This window comes from Heteronotia binoei, chromosome 3 (genome assembly GCF_032191835.1).
Source record: "Heteronotia binoei isolate CCM8104 ecotype False Entrance Well chromosome 3, APGP_CSIRO_Hbin_v1, whole genome shotgun sequence".
Classification (NCBI taxonomy): Eukaryota; Metazoa; Chordata; class Lepidosauria; order Squamata; family Gekkonidae; genus Heteronotia; species Heteronotia binoei.
This window is the reverse complement of record NC_083225.1, coordinates 55,672,339-55,692,500: the sequence shown is the minus strand read 5'-3', so window position 1 is coordinate 55,692,500 and position 20,162 is coordinate 55,672,339. Positions and strand designations below refer to the sequence as shown.

The 20,162-nt window shown below is 42.0% G+C and overlaps 1 protein-coding gene across 1 annotated transcript in view; it reads right to left on the bottom strand.

Annotated features, from left to right (window-relative positions):
* Positions 1–10,635: 10,635 nt before the first annotated feature.
* VWA3B (von Willebrand factor A domain containing 3B) overlaps positions 10,636–20,162 on the bottom strand; it is a 91,670-nt gene continuing 82,143 nt past the window's right edge. Inside the window, exons 28-29 of the mRNA XM_060235245.1 lie at positions 18,422–18,672; positions 10,636–10,948 (exon numbers count right to left, since the gene is read on the bottom strand). Of these exons, the coding sequence (XP_060091228.1) occupies positions 10,641–10,948; positions 18,422–18,672 (559 nt within the window). The 3' untranslated portion in view covers positions 10,636–10,640. The remainder of the gene's footprint in view (positions 10,949–18,421; positions 18,673–20,162) is intronic.

Here is a 20,162-nt window from a genome sequence, read left to right as displayed (position 1 = left end):
GATACAAAGTACAGGAAAAAAGGAGATATGAGTTCACACCAGAGAATCTTAAGAGTCTTCAGTGCCTAGCCAGGCATAAAATTCCATCCAATATTTTCTTGCTTCTTCCTTAGATTTCCCAGCCAACAGCTGGGACAAAAAGTCCAGCTCTGCTGTTTCCAGGATTTTTCCCACTAAATCCATTCTCGTGGGCATTTCCTGAGATTTCCATTTCTGCACCAAGAGAATCCTGGCTGCTGTACTGAAATGTGCCAACAAATGTCTCATTTCTTTGGAATAGTCCTCAGGAAATATATTCAATAAAAACAATTCTGGTTTGAATTGAATCTGTGTCTTCATAATTTTCTGTAGTAGTTCATGAACCATTATCCAGTAGTTCTTTACTGTCTCACATGTCCACCACATATGATTAAAGGAACCAACCTGTTTAGTACATTTCCAACATTTGTTAGACATATTGGTATAGATCTTACACAATTTCTGTGGAGTCAAGTACCAGCTATAAAACATCTTATACAAGTTTTCTTTAAAAGTTACTGACCTAGTTAATTTAACATTGAACTTCCACAATTTCTCCCATTCTTCCAATGTAATGTTTTGACCAAAGTTTTTCACCCATTTTACAACTTCATCTTGCGTCTTCATCTGTAGTAGATATGCATATAATTTAGAAATTAGCTTTTCTTGAAGGCCTAGAAGTATTTTGTCAAGTGGATATCGTTCTGTGTTGAAACCTGTCGTCTTATCTTTGGCATACCTAGATTCAACTTGCATTCTCAACCACCAGTTCATTTTAATGTCCATATTTTCCAACTCTTCTCTAGTTTTTAACTAATTATCTTTTCCCAACAAGTCATCATATCTATAGTTCTGATTTGGTTTTAGAAGATTTGGATGAGTAAATGCTTCCACTGGGGAGACCCATCTTGGAATTTTTTGATAAATTCTCATTTTTAACCATGACACGTATGACACAAAGATTTCCAAAACCAATGGTTCTTAAAATAGGAATGTCCTTCAAGTCTTTGATACCATAGGCATGCATGCCACTCCATAGTAAGATCATGTCCCTCTATCAACAGCCTCTTGTCATTCAGTAATATCCAGTCTTTCACCCACACAAGCACAGAAGCTTTATAATACAATTGCCAGTCTGGAAGGCCCATACCTGCTCTTAATCTGGAGTCTTGCAGTGTCTTTAGTTTGATTCTAGGTTTTTTGCCTTGCCAAACATATTTGGAGACCATCTTATTCAATTCTTGAAAAAAACCCACTATTTAGAAATACTGGAATAGTTTGGTACAAAAATAATAATCTTGGAAAAATATTCATTTTTATTAAGGCTATTCTTCCCATGAAGGATAAGTTCAAGTCATGCCATTTTTCCAAATCTTTTTTAATTACTTTGAGTAGTTTATCATAATTGTCTGTTTTTAGATTGCTACACTTATTTGAGATAAGTACACCTAGATATTTGATTTTTTTCTCATACAAAACCCGATTTTTGCTGAACAGATTAGATTTGTTCCATCGTCATATTCTTTGTCAGCCACACCAGAATGTCATGTGCCTGCTTCCAGATAGTGAGGCCTCTGGAGCCATTTGGAAGCATTCAAGGTTGCAATCTGACACAGTTTTGTTTGATGCAAATACAACATGGACCCATGGATAGGGTGTGATTTTTTTTTCACTGCCCCAGTGTCAGCTTGTAACACACATACATAGGCTATTATCCTGTCCCATTCATATAGGCAAATGTCATGAATAAAAATCTATGTACTAATAACCAAGTCACTCAAATCTTTGGATACTTAAATCTAGTGACTGGAGCTGTGAATGGGCAAGGCAAATCTTTCTACAAACCTGAAAAGGGCCCCAGGTTTGCAGAAATATGTGAAATATTTTAAAAAGCATTGAGGGGAGGGGTTAAACACCCTGAAAATGATAAAAGGAGCACCTGCAGCTTTAAGCAATTGATTCCTTCAGTGACAGTTGCTAGGCAACCATAGCATTCCAGACTGGGTTTCTATGAGTAAAAGGCAAGGAGAGGGAGCAGGGTCTTTTCCAGGCTTATTTTGGCCTTAAATATAGTTGAAGATCGGAGGCAGATAAAAGGTTGGCTGGTGAATGACTGAGAAGGAAGGGGGAGAGGATAGGGGGGCTGCCAGGAAGTGAGAAAGAGGAAATAGTGTGAGGAAGGGGCATAAAGGAACGTGAGGTGCTGCCCCACAAGTCCTTGAGGATTCCCTAAAACTTGCAAGCAGTCCTAGCCAAATGGCCACACAACTGGGCTACAATTTTCCTTAGTAGAGGCTGTCAGGGAATGAGAGGTAAAGCTTAAGATGAAGTGGCAGATAAAGGTAGGTTGGTGGTTTGGTGGGAAGGAGACAGGGTTGCCAACTCCAGGTTAGGTAATTCATGGAGATTTGAGGTGGACCCTGGGGACGGTGAGGCTTGAGGAGGGGAGGGACCTCAGAAGTGTTCAATACCACAGACTTAGGACTGCCAAGCCCCTTGTCCAGGTGGGGGTTCCCCCACCCGGGAGGTTCCCAACCTGCCAGCCCACATTGGGCTGGCGGGGGGGAACCTCCCCCGATGTCATCAGCACGAAGACATCACCCAGAAGTGATGTCATCATGCTGGCAATGTCACGCAGCAGCCACTCTAGGCATTTCCAGGAAAACTCTGGTTTTTCTGGATGCTCTAGCCATTTGGGAGGGAAACGTCTATGGTACAATAGGTACCATAGAGTTTTCCCTCCCAAATGGCTACAGCGTCCGGGAAAACCATAGTTTTCCCAGAAATGCCTAGAGTGGCCACAAGCAACATCACCGGCACAATGACATCACTTCCGGGTGACGTCATTGCACCGATGACATCGGGGGGGGCTCTGCACATGCACGAAAGTCCCCCGCTGGGCAATGCTGGGGACTTTGCAATGCTACACAGACTCCACCCTCCAAATGAGACATTTCCTTCAGAGGAACTAAGGTTGCTAACCTACAAGTGGGGGCTGAAAATCACCCAGAATTGCAGCTCTCTCCAGATGATAGATATCAGTTCCCCAGGGGAAAAATGGCTGCTTTGGAGTGTAGACTGTATGGTATTGTGCTATGCTAAGGTCTCTTCCTCCCCAAACTCAACCTTCCAACGCTCCATTCCCAAATTTCCAGGAATTTCCCAACATGAAGCTGGCAACCCTAAACGGAACTGATCTCTGTAGCTGGGAGATATGTTGCGATTCCAAGAGATCTCCTGGTTGGCAGTCCTAGAAGGAGAGAGAAAAGCAAGAAAAGAGGAGGGGCTATAGGGGCTTTCAGGAAAGGGAAAGAGGAAATGATGGGGGAAGAGAAATTAGATGCCTCCCAAAGTCCTTGTAGGTTTCCACTTGTTCTTTTTATTTCTGCAATGACATCAATAGACCCTACTGGCTTTCAGACCAGACTCCCCCAAACACACACACATACAATGTCCCACTGTCAATAGAGTATACCCTTTCTCCAGCTTAATGTTTGCCTCCTATTCAGAATTTCTCCACAAGGGAAATTTAGTTATAAAAGAGAGATAGTTAAATTTTAGAATCTGTCTAATTTCTGTCTTGGATTTTTAAAAATATATTAAATATATATATTTAATATATATTAAAAATATATTGCCATAGCTTCATTTTAAATCTGTTTCTGAGGAAATGTCACCATGTCCATCAATTCCTAGCCTGCTTTTAAAAAGAGAATCAGAAAATACACTAATCCAGAACAATTGAAAGTTATATTGTCAACAACCTGTAAGAAATCATCCTTGACTAAAGATTTGCTTTCAACATTGTTTCTTTTAGACAAAAAGAGTCCTGTCATTTTATGGGTGTAACAAAAATCAATTCATGTGATTACTTTTCCAAAGAAATTGGTTACCACGCAAATGTACTAGGACTAATAAACAGCTATTTGTTACAGAAAGAGCATTTGCTGAAGTGCTCTTTGTGATGTTATGGAACACTAATCAGGAGGCACATTTTGTACCTCAAATTCTCACCAATTCACTCTGCCCTACAAAATAATTGTTGACCTCCTCAGCCCCCTTTGTCAAAGCCCAGAGGAAAACAGCTGCAACTATAGCAACAATTCAGGTGAAAAGAAGCATCTAAAGCTACATGGAAAACCACAACAAACAGACTTGTTCTGTGCAAACCAAAGGAGGAAAGGATTCCTCATTAAACACAGCATGTCCCTGAAAATAGCATACCAATTGCTAACAATTTCTCCTGTAAGCTTATCAGCATGACTTGCTGCTGGATGACAACTACTGTCTCTTTCACACTTCCCTTGGAGAATCTGGCAACTGTTTTGGAGGCTATGAACATGCTTCAGTGAAGTATCTGCAACTGGAGGAAGACTCCTATTGAGCTTTTCCTCCAGTGGAAGGATTTCTCACTTAGCAAATAGGAACCATTCCAGTCCTAAGTAGCTAGCCTCTACCTGGGAATTCCTATTAGGTTTTTATCCCATTCCTCCTCTGGACAAGCTTAGACAGTATACACAGGTTATGCATTTTATTTTCCCACACCCCTGTGAAGTAGGTCAGGCTCAGAATCATCCAGTGAGTTTCACAGCTGGTCTGCACTCAGGTTGTAGCCTGACACTAGCACTTATAAAAACAAGAATACGTATAGGACTGATTTGAAGGAAGTTGTTTGCCTTATCTGCAAAGCATGCTGGGCCCATAACCCAGAGGTTGATGGATCAAAACCATTATCTGCAAAGCAGCAGCAGCTTCTTCTTCTTCTTCTTCTGCATTATTATTAGTCACAATCAGATATTTGACTGGTAGGTGGTGTTCTGTAATTCAAGATCTAGCCAAGTTCTTGGAAACTGCAGCTATATCTTGACAAGATTCTTGCTGTTCCAAGCAGCACTATCTTCTGGAGATGAGCTGGTGTTATTTGCTCAGTGCTCAAAATATCCAGATGTTTCTTGATACTTCTAGGCACTGCTCCAAGGGCTCCATTGACAACTGGCACAATGGCAGTCTTCTTTCCCAGAGGCACTCTAATTTTATTGGTATGTCTTGGTGTTTCGTGATCGTTTCCTGTTGCTTCTTTTCTATTCTACTGTCTCTTGGGATTGCAATGTCAATTATTCAAACCCTGTTTCTCATTTTTTGTTATAATTGTGATGTCAGGTGTGTTATGCTCCAAGTGTTTATCTGTTTGTAATTGGAAACCCCAAAGAATCTTTTGTCTCTTCTCCATCACCATCATCATCACCACCATCATCATGATTTGTATTCTGCCTTTCTGCCCTCACAAGAGCCACCAAACCAGCTAATTTAAAACATACCTGATAAAATCAGATTTGAAATCCATTAAAATCAACCACATCCAAACATGCATTAATAAAATATTTAAAAAACATAGTTAAAATACATACAAAACATAAAAACAGCAACTAAAACATTGGTTAGGAAGGATGGATCACTCAGAGAATGTCAGACGAAACAAAAAAGCTTTTATCTGCTGGCAGAAGATAGCAACACAAGGGGAGAGATGGGGAGGGAGTTCCAGACCGATAGTGCCATGACCAAGAAAGCCCTCTCCTGGGTTGCCACCAATACTCCTTCTAAGCTGTGGAGTCTTGTGAGCAAAAATTCTACTTTGTGAGCTACGGCATAAATTAGTTTGCTCTGGGACCATCCTTCCTGAGCTGACAAAAATGTGTGAGCCAGAGGCTAAAAAACTGTGGGCTTGTACTAACTCAGCTTAGAGGGGACACTGGTTGCCACCTGCCTCATCTCAGATGGCAGGGGCACCTGAAATCAGGGCCTGACTGTAGTTGTCAGACAAGTGAAAACTTTCCTCCATAGTGAAAACTGTTTATTAATTCCTACCCCTGCTTCCTATTGTTTAACAGTAACTCATGACAGGACCTATTTTAATTTCCCATTGCTAAGTTTACCGAGGAGCCTTTGGTAAGTTAGGGTTGCCAGGTTGTGTTGGAAAGTGCCTGGAGACTTTGGGAGAATATAAAGAGAAACAATGCATTAGTGGTCCTGCAGTCAATATAACGTATATAATCCAATAGTCAAAAATCTTCCACAGCATCCATTTCAAACCCTCAATGGTAGGTATATTCTAGTTTAATATTGTTGTAAACTTTGTACTGACTTTTGTTAATAGCCTTAATTAAATTTATTATGATTAGTTTGTCTCCAATGGTCTGTCTTGTTTTGCTACTGCAGTTTTAAAGATTGTAGTTTCCCTTTAGTGTTTATCTCTTGGTCAAATCAAATGTGTGACCAAATCAACCCACCGCAGAGCTTTCAGTCTCTAGCACTTTCTATAATCGGAAATATTGAACAGAACCTCTCCCAGATGTCAATCGGCATTATTCAAATCACTTTTCTTTTAGCCTTAACATTTTAAAACAGCATTTTATTCAAATATTTTTGGGTAGTTGATATCAGCAAACTTGAACCTAAACTCTCAGGATTTTAAGGAGTAGTTGTCAACACCAAGTATCAGCGAACCCTGGGAAATCCAGCTGATCTACTGTAATCCTGTAATCAAATGTTGCTAGGTCATCTCATCTTCTATATGAGCTCATAAAATTATTCACAGGAAATCTCAGCAGCAGCCAGTACAACTAAAGGAAGTTTTGATCAAACTGATGAGAACCCAGCTCCTTCCTTTGAATGACAATGTTTAATATGGGAGGAATCAATGGGGATTTAGATTAAAAACTCCACAGGACTACTCTTGTTCATTCTTTTTGGGGGTTTTTAAGCAGGAGGTAGTTCACTATTAAATTGTTTTGTATATTTGCATTTAAGTCTCCATGCAAAAAACTCTGATTATATTATCATCACATCAGACATGTGACACCACTCCTTTAAACCATTCATATGTAGTCACATCTGCTGGGAGGAGCCACACTGTGCTTCATATGACAGGGGTTCTAATGTCCAGGCACAGAGGCTCAGGTTTTCCCAATGACCAATACTTCCTCTCCAGCCCAGAATGTCCATTCTTAGGTTCCTCAGTTGTACTGGCACTTCTGTGTCTGTTGGGAACATCCTAGATTCTGGCAAGCATCAGCCTGGGCCTTCTCCAATTGTTCCCACAAATGCTGCATATACTTACTTGGGAGTCTTCCTGGACCTGCACCACATATTGCTCCTCTCCCAGATCTAGGAATCCCCAAGGGACCTGCCTGTACACTGGCTCAAAGGGAGCAAATCCTGTGGAGGCTTGGGGTGTTCTTGGATGGCAAATAGCAAGGGGTCCACATACAAGTCCCAGGTAGAGGGTTGGTCATAGACAAGCTTCCCGAATACGGGTTTCACTGTCTGGTTAAGATGTTCAACCAGGCTGTCAGTTTGGAGATGATGCATTGAAGTAATCTGCTGGATTCCCATGGCCTGGTATACCTGGCACATCAGATGGGCTGTAAAGAGCATCCCCCACTTTTCATGTTGCACATGGGGATATTGGGTGGCTTGCTCCGTAAGGACCAGCAAGTATCTGGCCTCCTTGGGGGCTTGAGGTAACAGCCATATGAAATCCATGGCTATCCTGTTAAAAGGGGTTACAATTATGTGAAGTGGGGCTGGCTGCCCCAAAGTTTTATGACATATGGCATAGGACTTACAAAACTCCTGCACATCTTTGGCCACTATGAGCCAGAAGAACCAGTTGAAGACCTGTAAAAGGGTATTGTGGGCCCCCTGGTGGCCAGCCCAAATATGGTCATGGGCATGCACCAGTCCATTCTCCCAGTAGCTGGCTGGTATGAGGAAGTGGTGTTGCAATCCTCCCTGGCCCTGGTTCAGTTTATACAAGACCTCACCCTCCTTAATCTTGCACAGCAGCCATTATCTCTGCTGCTTGTCCCATACTTCCTCCTCACTCACCACTACCACCCTTCATAGGTCTTCCAGGGTAGGGTTATCTTTTTGCATGGTCAGGAACCGGGTGTTGTGGCTCCACACCCCAGCCCCATGAACCCCAGCACTGGGCCACTTCCTCAGGGAGGGAGCTCAGGGGGGATGTGATTTCACAGTTTGCCTTCTGAATCTGCCATTTTCTGCAGAGGAACTGGTCTCTGTAGTCTGAAGGAGAAGTGACAGCCTGCTAAGAGTCTAGTTAATGTCAATCCTGCTGAAAGAGTCGCTCAGTCCACCTGTACCCTAGGGGGAGCTTTGGTGTACTCTCTAGGGTTTAGGGTTTATTGAATGTTTTTGCTTGCAGTTCAGCCCACCTCTTGTTGTTTCTCTTTCTGCTGTGTGTTAGTATGTGTGAGTGATTCTGCTCTGAAGGCATCTCTGTTGTATTAGTGGCCTAAAGTCAGTTATTGGCTTTTTGCAAAAATCCTGTTGCAGTAAATTCATTGAAAGCAAACTCCAAAGGATGGATCGGATTATTTCCTGAACTCTGCCAACATGAAGATCAGTTGTAACTCCTGAAGAATGCCAGGCTCCACTTTGAGGATGGAAACTCTACAGCCCACTTTTCAAACCACTAGGCTGGGTCCATGAGTATTTGATAGCTCTTAACCTGTTCTACAAATACCAGTTCTACTCTACCCATCCATGAGTGGAAACAATTGCTCTAGAACATTAGCCTTCCCCACCAGCATCACCTCTCTCTTATTTGGATTCATCTCCAGCTTGTTCTACCTTAGCCATGTGACTAATTTAATTTTAATTTAATTTTTAGATTTATATCCTGCCCTATCCTGCAAGCAGGCTCAGGGAGGCTTACAACAATAAAACAACAGAGTTAAAATAATATAAAAACAGGCATTACAAAACAGGAACAGCTAGGTAAACAATCTTACAGACATAGGCAGTAAACAGCATGCAGTTGATGGCTAAAAGCATAGCATAACACCATAATGGTGAAATGCTGGGGGAACTGATGACTTTCAAGGACACCAGCCGGATTAATTAAAAGCCAGGTCAAAGAGCTCTGTCTTACAGGCCCTGCAAAACCTTGATAAGTCCCACAGGGCCTGGATCTCCAGCGAGAGTTCATTCCACCAGGTAGGAGCCCGGACCTAAAAGGCCCTAGCCCTTGTTGAAGCCAGCCGGCCGTCCTTAGGACCAGGAACTATGAGGAGATGTTGAGCAGCAGACCTCAGATCCCGGGGGCGGGGTTCATATGGGAAGAGGCGGTCCCAAAGATATGCAGGCCCCTGGACATAAAGGGCCTTAAAGGTAAGGACCAACACCTTGAACCACATCCGGTAGCTAGTACAGTTCGTGCAGCACTGGATACATCCACACCCATGTAGGCCTTGATGCCAACAACCGAGCTGCTGCATTCTGCACCCATTGGAGTTTCTGGAGCACTGTCAAGGGAAGCCCCACATAGAGAGAGTTACAATAGTCTAATCTGGAGGTGATCATTGCATGAATCACTGTGGCTAGATCATGGGAGATAAGGTAGGGGACCAACTGCCAGGCCCGCCTCAAAATGGAAAAAGGCAGCCCTTGCAGTGGCAGTGACCTGTGCTTCCATAGATAAAGGGGCATCCAGGAACACCCCAGGCTCTTCACCTCTGTCAATGGCATCGATTGGGTGCCATCGAAGGGTGGGTGCCATCAAAGAGTGCTTACCATCTTCCCACTCCCCACCCCCTTCTGACCCAGATACAGGACTTCTGTCTTTGATGGACTCAGTTTCAGCCAACTCTGATGCAACCAACCAGCCACAACCTGCAATACCTCACCCAGTTCTTCAGGGGCAGAGTCCGGGCGGCCATCCATAAGCAGATAGAGCTGGGTGTCATCAGCATATTGGTGACAACCGAGCCCATATCTTCGGACCATCTGGACGAGGGGACAAATATAGATATTAAATAACATCGAGCCTCACAGCACTGGCAGCTACTGAAGCCAGACCTGAAACATCTGACGACGGCGACAACATTGGATTTATATTCCGCCCTCCACTCTGAATCTCAGAGTCTCAGAGCAGCTCACAATCTCCTTTATCTTTCTCCCCCACAACAGACACCCTGTGAGGTAGGTGGGGCTGAGAGGGCTCTCACAGCAGCTGCCCTTTCAAGGACAACAACTACGAGAGCTATGGCTGACCCAAGGCCATTCCAGCAGGTGCAAGTGGAGGAGTGGGGAATCAAACCCGGTTCTCCCAGATAAGAGTCCATGCACTTAACCACTACACCAACTCAATCTGAAATGTTATAACTGAATATTGACAATCCATGTCAATGGGGAAATGTACTGAAGTAGTTAGGTGGGTGGCTTCACTCTGTGCCTGTAAATAAAGTAGGTTTTTGTTTTGCTACATGGACAGATTTTAAAAGATGTCAGCCAAAAGATGTTAACCACTACACCAGCTGGCTCATCTGAAATGTTATAACTGAATATTGACAATCCAGGTCAATGGGGAAATGTACTGAAGTAATCAGGTGGTGTGGCTTCACTCTGTGCCTGTAAATAAAGTAGATTTTTGTTTTGCTACATGGCCAGATTTTAAAAGATGGCAGCCAACACATCTCTGCAGTAATTGTTCTATACTGTACAGTTTTAATATTAAAAATTTAATATCAAATTAAATTGTTTATTTGGCCTTGATCTGATAACAGCTTTGTAGTTGGCAAGTACTCCCCACCCCCACACCTTCACAATTGGCACTGTTCCTTTTTTGCAGCCTTTTCACCTTTCCTCTGAGCTATGTGATACTGCTGAAGCCGCCGCGCCAAATCTTCCACCTTCTCAATACTCGAAAGGGAGCAGTTGCTGCTGCTACTGCTGCTGCTGCTGCTGCTGAGAGTGACACTGCCAAGCTGGGGGGCACTTTGCTGGCGCTCAGAAGGGCAACAGGAGCAGTGGAAATCCATGTGCAGCTTGTGATCCGAAGTGCTTAAAGGCAGCCACCCAGGTCTGCGCCTTGGATGAAAAATGGTCAAAGAATCGCCGTAAGCAGGTGCTGGCAAACAAGAGATCAGGAGAAGAATGATAAATGTTTAGTGACATAAAAGTAAACTGGTGGCCAGTTAGATATAGAAATGCAACAGAACAAACCATTAAGCATAATTTTAAAGTACGAATCATAGGGTTGCCAAGTCCAGGTTGGGAAATTCCTATAAATTTGGGAGTAGAATCTGGGGAGGGTGGTGCTTGGGGATAGGAAGGACCTCGCTGGGATATAATGCCATAGAATCCACCCACTAAAGCAGCCATTTTCTCAAGATAACTTGATCTCAGGAGTCTGGAGATCATTTGCATTTCTGGAGACTGCTAACCCTAGGTCTTCTTGACATAGGTCATAGAGTTGCTGCATTGTGGGTCATTCCTTGATAGTTTTTGAAAGGGCCTTCTGCTTGTGTGCATGCAAAGATAGCCAGATCACCATGACTCCCTGCTCATCTTTGCCCACATGATGTGAAGAGCAGCGGGAAAAAAGGCAAGATCCACACTGGAAATAATTCCTTTTTATCACAGACAGGTTAAGAGATGCTCCTTTGCCTTCCCTCCACCCCTCACAGCTTGGTCTAGCCATCTCCCACTTCCTGAGATTGGTCCTTCAGTACTTTGTGTGTGCTTGTGGTGTGGAACCACCTTCCCTGAACCAAGTCACAAATCTGGTTATTCCTCTTCCTGTCACATGGCTGTTTAGTAGGTTTTGTGTTGCCACTTGGGGGTTGAAGATCTGGAAAGGTTGAAACCACTGTCGTAAGTAGATGAGGAAAGAGACAAATCATCAACTGATGCAAAAGTTCCCCTTCTAACAATATCTGTAGTTTCTCTGACAAAAAAATCACTCTCATCAAAGTTCTAGCATTAGACATACAAAACCTATATATATATACAGAGCTCCTTTTTTATAGCAGGGAAGAGTAATGTAGATTAACACAGAAAGAGAGAAGCACATTAGAATACAAATGAAGTTTAAAGTATCTATGAATTCTCAGTGTAAATCTTGTTGGCTTTAATGGGTACAGGTTAGTGTTCTGCCCTGACCTAGATAGTCCAGGCTATCCCAATCTGATTGGATTTCAAAAACTAAGCACGTTTGGCTATGGTTAGTAGTTGGATGGGAGACCACCAAGGAAGTCCAGGGGTACTATGTAGAGCAGGCAATGGCAAACCACCTGTTTGTCTCTTGCCTTGAAAACCCTACAAGGTCACCATAAATCAGCTGTGACTTGACATAAAAAAAAAGCAGGGCTTTTTTTCCTGGGAAAAGAGATGCCAGAAATCTCAAAAGGGAAATGAAGGAGAAATACATGAGTGCCCCTCATTAACTTTTAAACATTTTTTGATAACTTTGTTTGCACACAGATGTTCTGGAACTCCATTCCACTGTGTTCTCCCAGAAAAAAAGCCCTGGAAAAAAGGGTTTTACAGATGTCTTAATTTAAAAGCTCTTTAGAACATCCCCTTCTACTGGAACTAAGTTGAAGTCCAGTAGCACCTTTAAGACCAACAAAGTTTTATTTCGAATGTAAGCTTTCGTGTGCATGCATACTTTGTCAGACAATGAAATGGGGCACAGTAAACAGTGCTACATATAGCTGGTGGGCAGTGGTTAAGCATACAAAGTAGTACCAGGGCTTTTTTTGTAGAAAAAACCCAGCAGGAACTCTTTTGCATATTAGGCCACAATCCCTGTGGCCTAGCCAGCCGGAACTGTGTTCCCACTCAAAGGTACCATAGAGTTTTTACATGAATACTAGAGTGTACCCCACACAACATGGCCAGCATGATGATGTCACTTCCAATGACATAATCGTGCCAGGCATGCTGCATGATGACAGAGTTCTTTGGGGATGGGGATCCCCTAACGGCCTGCTCTGTGTTGGCAGGTTGGGGGCCCTCAAGCCGGGAGAAACCCCACCCCCAGTGGGAGTTTGGCAGCCCTAGGGTTATGCCTCTGCCTGCCTCTCTTTAGCAAGTCTGGATTTCTTTGGTGGTCTCCCATCTAACCAGGGCCAGACTAGTTTAGCCACTGAGATTGGGCTAGCCTGGGCCATCCAGGTCAGGGCAATTCCTGATTAGTTATTCACCACAACTACATTCCTGAAAACACACCTAAGCCGTAAACATTTATAACCCCCTTGAACCAAGAGGAAAGGCAGAATATAATTTTTAATAAATAAATCATATAATATGTTAAGTTTCAAATCACCACCTTAAAATCATTTAACATGCAAGTAAGCTTTCTTACCAGTTATCGGGAATGAACATGTATGAAGTTGGGAGAAAGAGTGAGAGAGCTGACTACAGACAGGGACTTCTTGATAGCTAAAGATTTGGGCAGGTAAAATTAAGACAATATCCACCAGCTCAGAATGAAGTAGTTCTATATGAAACACCAGAAAACTAAAAGAACGGCATCAACTGTCATAGCTTCTACCAAGGTTGTGGACAAACAACATAAATGGGAGAGAGAAAGAATATGCCGATTGTTGAATAATCCTTGTTGCCTTACTTTCAAGAACAAACTCCTCCTCTTCTTCCCTCTGCCGCACCCCCCCCCCCCCCGTGACTGTGGGTGGAATGGCAGCAAGAGGGTACAATTTTGTCATCGACAGGGCTCTAAAGTTCCACAGCTTTCAAACAGACATCCTGAACTCAGTGAGGGTTACCTTATTCTCCTTACTGTCCAAGAAAGGATATGCTTATGCTTCTGATAAGCCTCCACATTGATTAGATAGAACATTTGTCAGCATCAAAGAGAAATGCATGGCTCTTGCTCAACGTGTCATTAAATAGTTAAGTTCACTGCCAGTAGACATGCTGATGGCCACTAGCTTTAAAAGGAGATTAGACAGATTTTGGAGGATAGGTCCATCAGTGGCTACTAACAATGACAACTTATGGAATGTGCACATCTAGAGATAGTAAAACTAGCACTGTTAGGAGGCAATATCAAGGGAAGGCATTGGCTTCTATGCCCTGTTTGTTGGTCCTCCAATTTTGTTTGTGTATTGTGCAAAATAGAATGCTGGATTAGATGGACCAGTTGTCTGATCCAGCAGGGCACCTCTTACATTCTTATGCAGAACGCCATAGCCATACTGCTGTGAACACAGAGTTTCTTGGTACCAATAAGAATGACTCCTGATTGCAAGAAAGCACTGAAGCTACATCTACCTCAGGCTTTGGGACAAAACCAAAATTAGATGATGTTACACACTGCTCTTCCAGATTCAAGCTGTTTGTTACCAGAACTTCTTTAGTACAAGAAAGCAAGCAAGGTGCAGAAAGATAATAGGTTTATCTGGGTTACAAACATAAATCTTGGATTAACACAGGCCTGTTGGAGATTTAATAGGCAATGGAAAGTGCTGAGCAAGCAGAAATGAAACAAAAGATGTGGCACATTTGTCTCTGTTGGGTTGCAAGAACAGGGAGGAACACAGAGATTCCTCTTGTGCTTACACTTTATAGAGGCCAAAGAGAGCAATGCTAAGCAGGTCTACTCAAAAATCTATTCAAGCCTATTCCAGGGAGTTTAGTCTCAGGAATGAACTCTTCAGATTGCACTGAAAAGTTCTCTAAGAGTTTTTTAATCTGAATTCTATCAAAAAGAGATACCTCCAGAAAGGCTAGAGTCACCACATTTAAAACAGAACAAAGTAGGAGTCCAATAGCACCTTTAGGACCAAGAAAGTTTGATTCAGAATGTAAGCTTTCATATCAGACAATGGAATGAGGTACAGTGAGCAGAGCTACATATAGCTGGTGGGCAGTGGTTAAGAATGCAAGGTAGTACAAAGTTAGAATCCAATGGCAAAATAGTGAAATTAACAAATTGAAAGAGCACTTGGTAGGGATAGCAAAAGACATATGGTACCTCATTCCTCATCTGAAGAAGTGTGCATGCACACGAAAGTTTACATTCTGAAGGAAACTTGTTTGGTCTTAAAGGTACTACTGGACTCCTACTTTGTTCTGTTGCTTCAGACCAACACAGTTTGCCAATCCAGATTTAGAAATGTAGCCCATGAATAAAAATACTCCAAATGCTACTTTTGAGCAGATTTTACAAGGCACACATAGCAATTTGTTATCAGGCTTCAAGGAAAACCAACATAAATTGTTGACATATAACCATGTTGCTGCATGGAGCTTAATGAAGAAATGCCACCACATCAGTAAAAGTCATGATGGACCAGTTGAACTTTTTTAATGCAAAAAAATATTCTAAATTTAAAAACAAACAAAAAGAACCAATCATTTGCCTCATGCTTTCTGGTTAGAATTGGAGCTTGAAAAATTAACTGCTCCTTGCCAAATGATAAGCTCTCCACTGAGAATTATTTCACTGCTGGTTTTCAAAGTTGTATGAAAACAAGATAAGCTGCTAGTTCAGGACAGCACATCTGAAGACCAACTAGATTCAGACTTTCTTTGCTCAAGAAGACCAGGACATGTAATTGCAGCTCACAATGCCAGCCCAGATGATCTATCAAAGCCATCTGCCCATTGAACAAGGTAGCAGCAGCAGATGGGGGCATTCCATTATCAGTGTGCCTATGGCCTTGCCCAAAAACTGAAGGCTTATTTATTTAGAAGAGTTATATACCACATCTCCAGAGATCTGCTCAAGGCAGATTACAACTGAAACAATAAAACAAAACCATTAAAACACAGCCATAAAAAACCAAACTGAATCCATGCAAAAACAAGCTAGAGCATAAAAGCAGGATAAAACACACATCAAGCAGCCTAAAATTCTATAAACAGTCCTCAGGCCAGAAGCTGACCATAAAACAAATAAAAGAGATATAACCCTTCAAGTTAAAAGTCTGGGTAAAAAGGAATGTTTTAACTTGGTACTTTAAAAAAAGTAAGGCAGATGCCAGGCAAGTCCAAAGGCATTCCAAAAGTTAAGTGCAACCATTGGAAAAGCCCTGTTTCTGCCTCATCTTTGCATACACAGCAAAAAGAGCAGGACTTCAGAAAAGGTCTCTACTGGTGGTCTAAACCAGAATCAGCGTGGTAAGACATTCATCCTAAAATTGCAATAGATTCATTCAATATATTTTGTTTCACTGCAAAACAATATATTTTGTTTCACTTTCCCCCAGCAAGCTCAGCCACTTATTTTCAAGAAAACATTAATCTTACCATGGGATCAATGACTAATGAGTTTGGCAAACCAGATTCTGAGAATGGGGCTTATATGTGCTTCTCTACCACAATTATCTTTTTTTTCCTCCCCAATGTATTAATAGCTGAAGGGAGGAACTAAGTTAATAGCAAAAGACATATGGTACCCAATTAATCATTTGGGGGCAATGAAATAAAACCAGATGAAAGGGAAGACAATATACTTGAAATTTTGAAACCCTAAACCTATAACAACAACTGAACATAAAGCTGATAAAAAGCAAATATTTATTATTATTCTTTATTATTATGACATTAGCATACAATGTACATTCAGGGAAAACATGTGAAATGCAGATATAAAGTACAGATTAGGGTACAGCCATTCAAAAACTAACAAGAATGAGGAAAATGGTACAATAAAAGGAAGCAATTCAAACAGCCATCAAATTTGACACAGTTCCCTAGACATGGGATACTTCTTTATTTGAATATATGGAAGCTACACACATTTAATCAACAAGCACACATTTAATCAACAAGTGAGTGGATTTAGTACTTCAAAACTTGTATTATTCAGCACTTAAATACTGAAACCTAGCAATTAATGACCTTATTAAAGTTATGCACACTACTGAACATAGTAACTCTGGCTAGCTACTGAAGACTAGATTTGGCTAACCAATGTGAAGTATTTGTTACAGTGTATTCCACAAAAATCCATTGTGTGAATGTGAATGCAAAAAAAATGCAGTGTGCACAATATACACAGATGCTCTACCACCCAGTAATACAAATTATTGCAAGCCAATTAAACAATAATATGGGCACCGTGGACTTAATTTACTTTCTTATTTCAAAGCAATTGGCCTAATAGTCAAAATCGTTTCAAAGTTCTAGAGAATCTGGCAAGTGTGCAAGATCTGTTCAGGGTAAGGGAACTACAGTACATGACAGAATAAACAGAGAAACCATAGAGTTGGATCCAGAGAAAAGCTCATAGAAGGAGCTGAAAGAGTGGAAGCCTGCTTCCTCTTCCCTAAGCAGGTCTACTGTTTGCTTGAAACACCCTCTTAGAGTTTTGAGACAGCCTCCCAATGAGCTCAACTAAATGTTATGTGTGACTCAATTTGTGGTACACATAACATTCAAGAACTATCATTCCCAAGTTCTGTGGGGCTGGTTTCAGCTCATGAGCACAGAGCTGGGGGGGGGAGGACTTCAACCTTTTATCCATCATCATTTTCTTGACCCAAAATGGCCATATTTGCCCCTCTCTAGCCTCCATGTGTACTTACTGTGACAGTGGAAATGTACTGATGGATGAGGGAGGAGAAAACACTTTTGTTCTCTTCCTCCAGTGTAGAAGTCTCCCTCTAAACATAAGTTGTTAAGTCTATGAGGATCCCAAAACTTTGGGAATCAACTCTTCTAGGATAAGAAAGGACTGCTGGAGGAAGGAAACATGGGAAAGATCCTTCAAACTACAAATTGCTGGTTTCAAGTTGTGTCAAAAAGTTATTACAGCAACATAATAAAAGCGTTCTAGCTCAAAAGGAGAAGGAAGGCATATGCTACCTCCTAAAGAAACACACTATAGAACATTATGTGAACTTGGAAAAAAAAACCTGATTTGGGAAGTTTTCTAATATTTTTGTTGATTAAAAAAACCTAAATAAAAAAAGTTTTAAAGGCAATAACTGAGAACAAGAAAGTTCTTACAGCTGGCTGGTAGAAAGAAGAGAATTTCCTCTAGTGCCCAGTATGGAATACCAAAGAAGGATCAGCCACAACAATATCTGCCAAGGAAGGGCACTGGTTTTTATCCTTGTCAAGTGGCAAATTACTAGTGCTGGAACCATATCTAGTATGGGAGCAATGTGATGTAGTAAAGTATTGGATTATGACCAGGGTGACCTGAGTTAAAATTATTTTAGCCATAAGCCTTGGTTCAATCATTCTCAGTAACTTACTTGATATGGCTGTTTGTGAAGATAAAATGTGGGAGGGAACCCTAAGTTCCTTGGAGAAAGAGCAAGATAAAAGCAAGATAGACAATTGTAGCATTTCAAAAGATTGCCTATGTGAGAATGAACAGAACAAAACAGGCCACTGAAGCAGAGAGGAAACAGACATCAAAGGTTTAGGACAGGGAACTATCAGGAAGACCAGAAAACAATAGTCAGGTGATGTGAACAGACCATCAATACCTACTATTCAGGCAAGAGTATTCATAAGATGGAGACAAGGATGGAGTGATGGGCCTAATGCTACTTTTCTGTCTCTGAGACATCCGATATTAAAACTTCACTAAACTCCTTTTCCAGCTTATTTATGGTACCTTCACTTCCTTCTTTGACATAAGACGATGGTGATGAACTCTTTGCTCTCCGTTTTGCTGTCCTTCTGGGGACAAACAGCTTCTCATCGGAGTCAGAGGAAGTCCACTCCTTGCAGAGCTCCTTCTTGCTCTTAACTCTTCCCTTTCTGGCCTTCTTCTTGCTCCAGTCCCCCCCTACACTTAAAGTTGAAATTTCTTTCTCTTCATCTGGGAGCGCTCTGTGGAAATGCTTCACAACCTTTACATTGGGTCTAGAATTCAAAGAAAGAGATGCACTGACAGTGAGTAGAAATTGTACACCTAAAAGTTCAGCAAGTAGGGTTTTTTTCATGAATGACAACTAAAAACACGTGAAATATAACATACCATGGGAAATATATATTTTCATCCCCATACACATCAGCACACACACGGAGAGAGGGAGGGAGGGAGAGAGGGAGACAGAGACAGACAGACAGACAGACAGACAGAGAGACAGAGAGAGATAGAGAGACTAGAAGTTCATGCTGGAATAGTTGTGTTATCTCACATCTCTACACAGCTTACTACACTCAGTACACAGCCCCATTCTGTTCCCAGGCTCTTTATGCTGGCATCAGAGTCACAGCAGAAAGAATATTATTGAACATTTTAGGGCCCCACAGCAGCACAGATGTTCTGAGGATCATAGTCCCCACCTTCTCATCTTCTCAAAAACACCTGTGCAGGGCTGCTTCAGCACTGTGTGCGGCGGAAACAAGACTACCTGCTCCAGGCGCACAGAGGGCCCTTGTGGCATTTTTCAGTGGCTTCATTTTTAAATGACATCAGCAGTCACAAATAGGACAATGGCCACTGTGACATCTCATTTGGGCCTCAGTCAGCAAAGGGGCTCATTTCCACAAAGCTAAGCTAGAGCTCTAACATTTAAGAGATGTAGACATAGCAGATAATGTCCATGACAAGTTGGGAAGGCAGAACTGTGATTTGTTTTTCCTTACAAGATTGATAAAGAGGGGGGTTTGGTTGCTGCTTTTCAAATCTGTATTGGCACTGATATCACTTCAGTCTCATTTCAAGGACTACCCTAACTAAAGTTGTCCCTTCCATGTTGGGAGATTCCTGGAAACTTGGGGAAGGGTGGTCTCTAACGAAGGTTGATTTTAGCAGGGGTAGGGAGCTCAGCAGGGATGTAAAGAGTCTTGCCTCTGAAGCTGCCATTTCCCTCAGATGAACTGATCTCTGCCGTCTGAAGATCAATTGTAATTCTAAGAGACACCAGGTCACACCTGGAGTTTGGGAAATCTAACCCTAACAGCGCCATCTTCAAACAGATTATACCTTTCAAATTCCATCAGCATCAGTGGGCTTTGAAAGGCATAACTGAAAAGGATGCACTGTAAAAGCCCTAATACCTTAGCTGGAAGCATACTTTGACTTTCCTGTTTGAGTAGAAGCAATCACATTTCAAACTTCTCCCTCTTCTTCAAGAGCCACCTGCCTGGACCATACTGCCCAAGTGACCCAAATAGAACACAAATCCCGCCCCCACCCCCAATTCCCTCACAGGAAGAAGGTCTTTAGCTTTCATCCTACTCAAAGCTTAGCCAAGTGAGAGCTAAGCCTCTTCCATCACCAATCTTCAACCATCATGGGTATTCTTAATTTCTAATTTATTGTGACTACTGATCATTCTTCCAGCAGGTTTATTCCAGCTTCGTTTGTGATACAAGTGTACACCTATTTAATAAAGTGGAAAGAA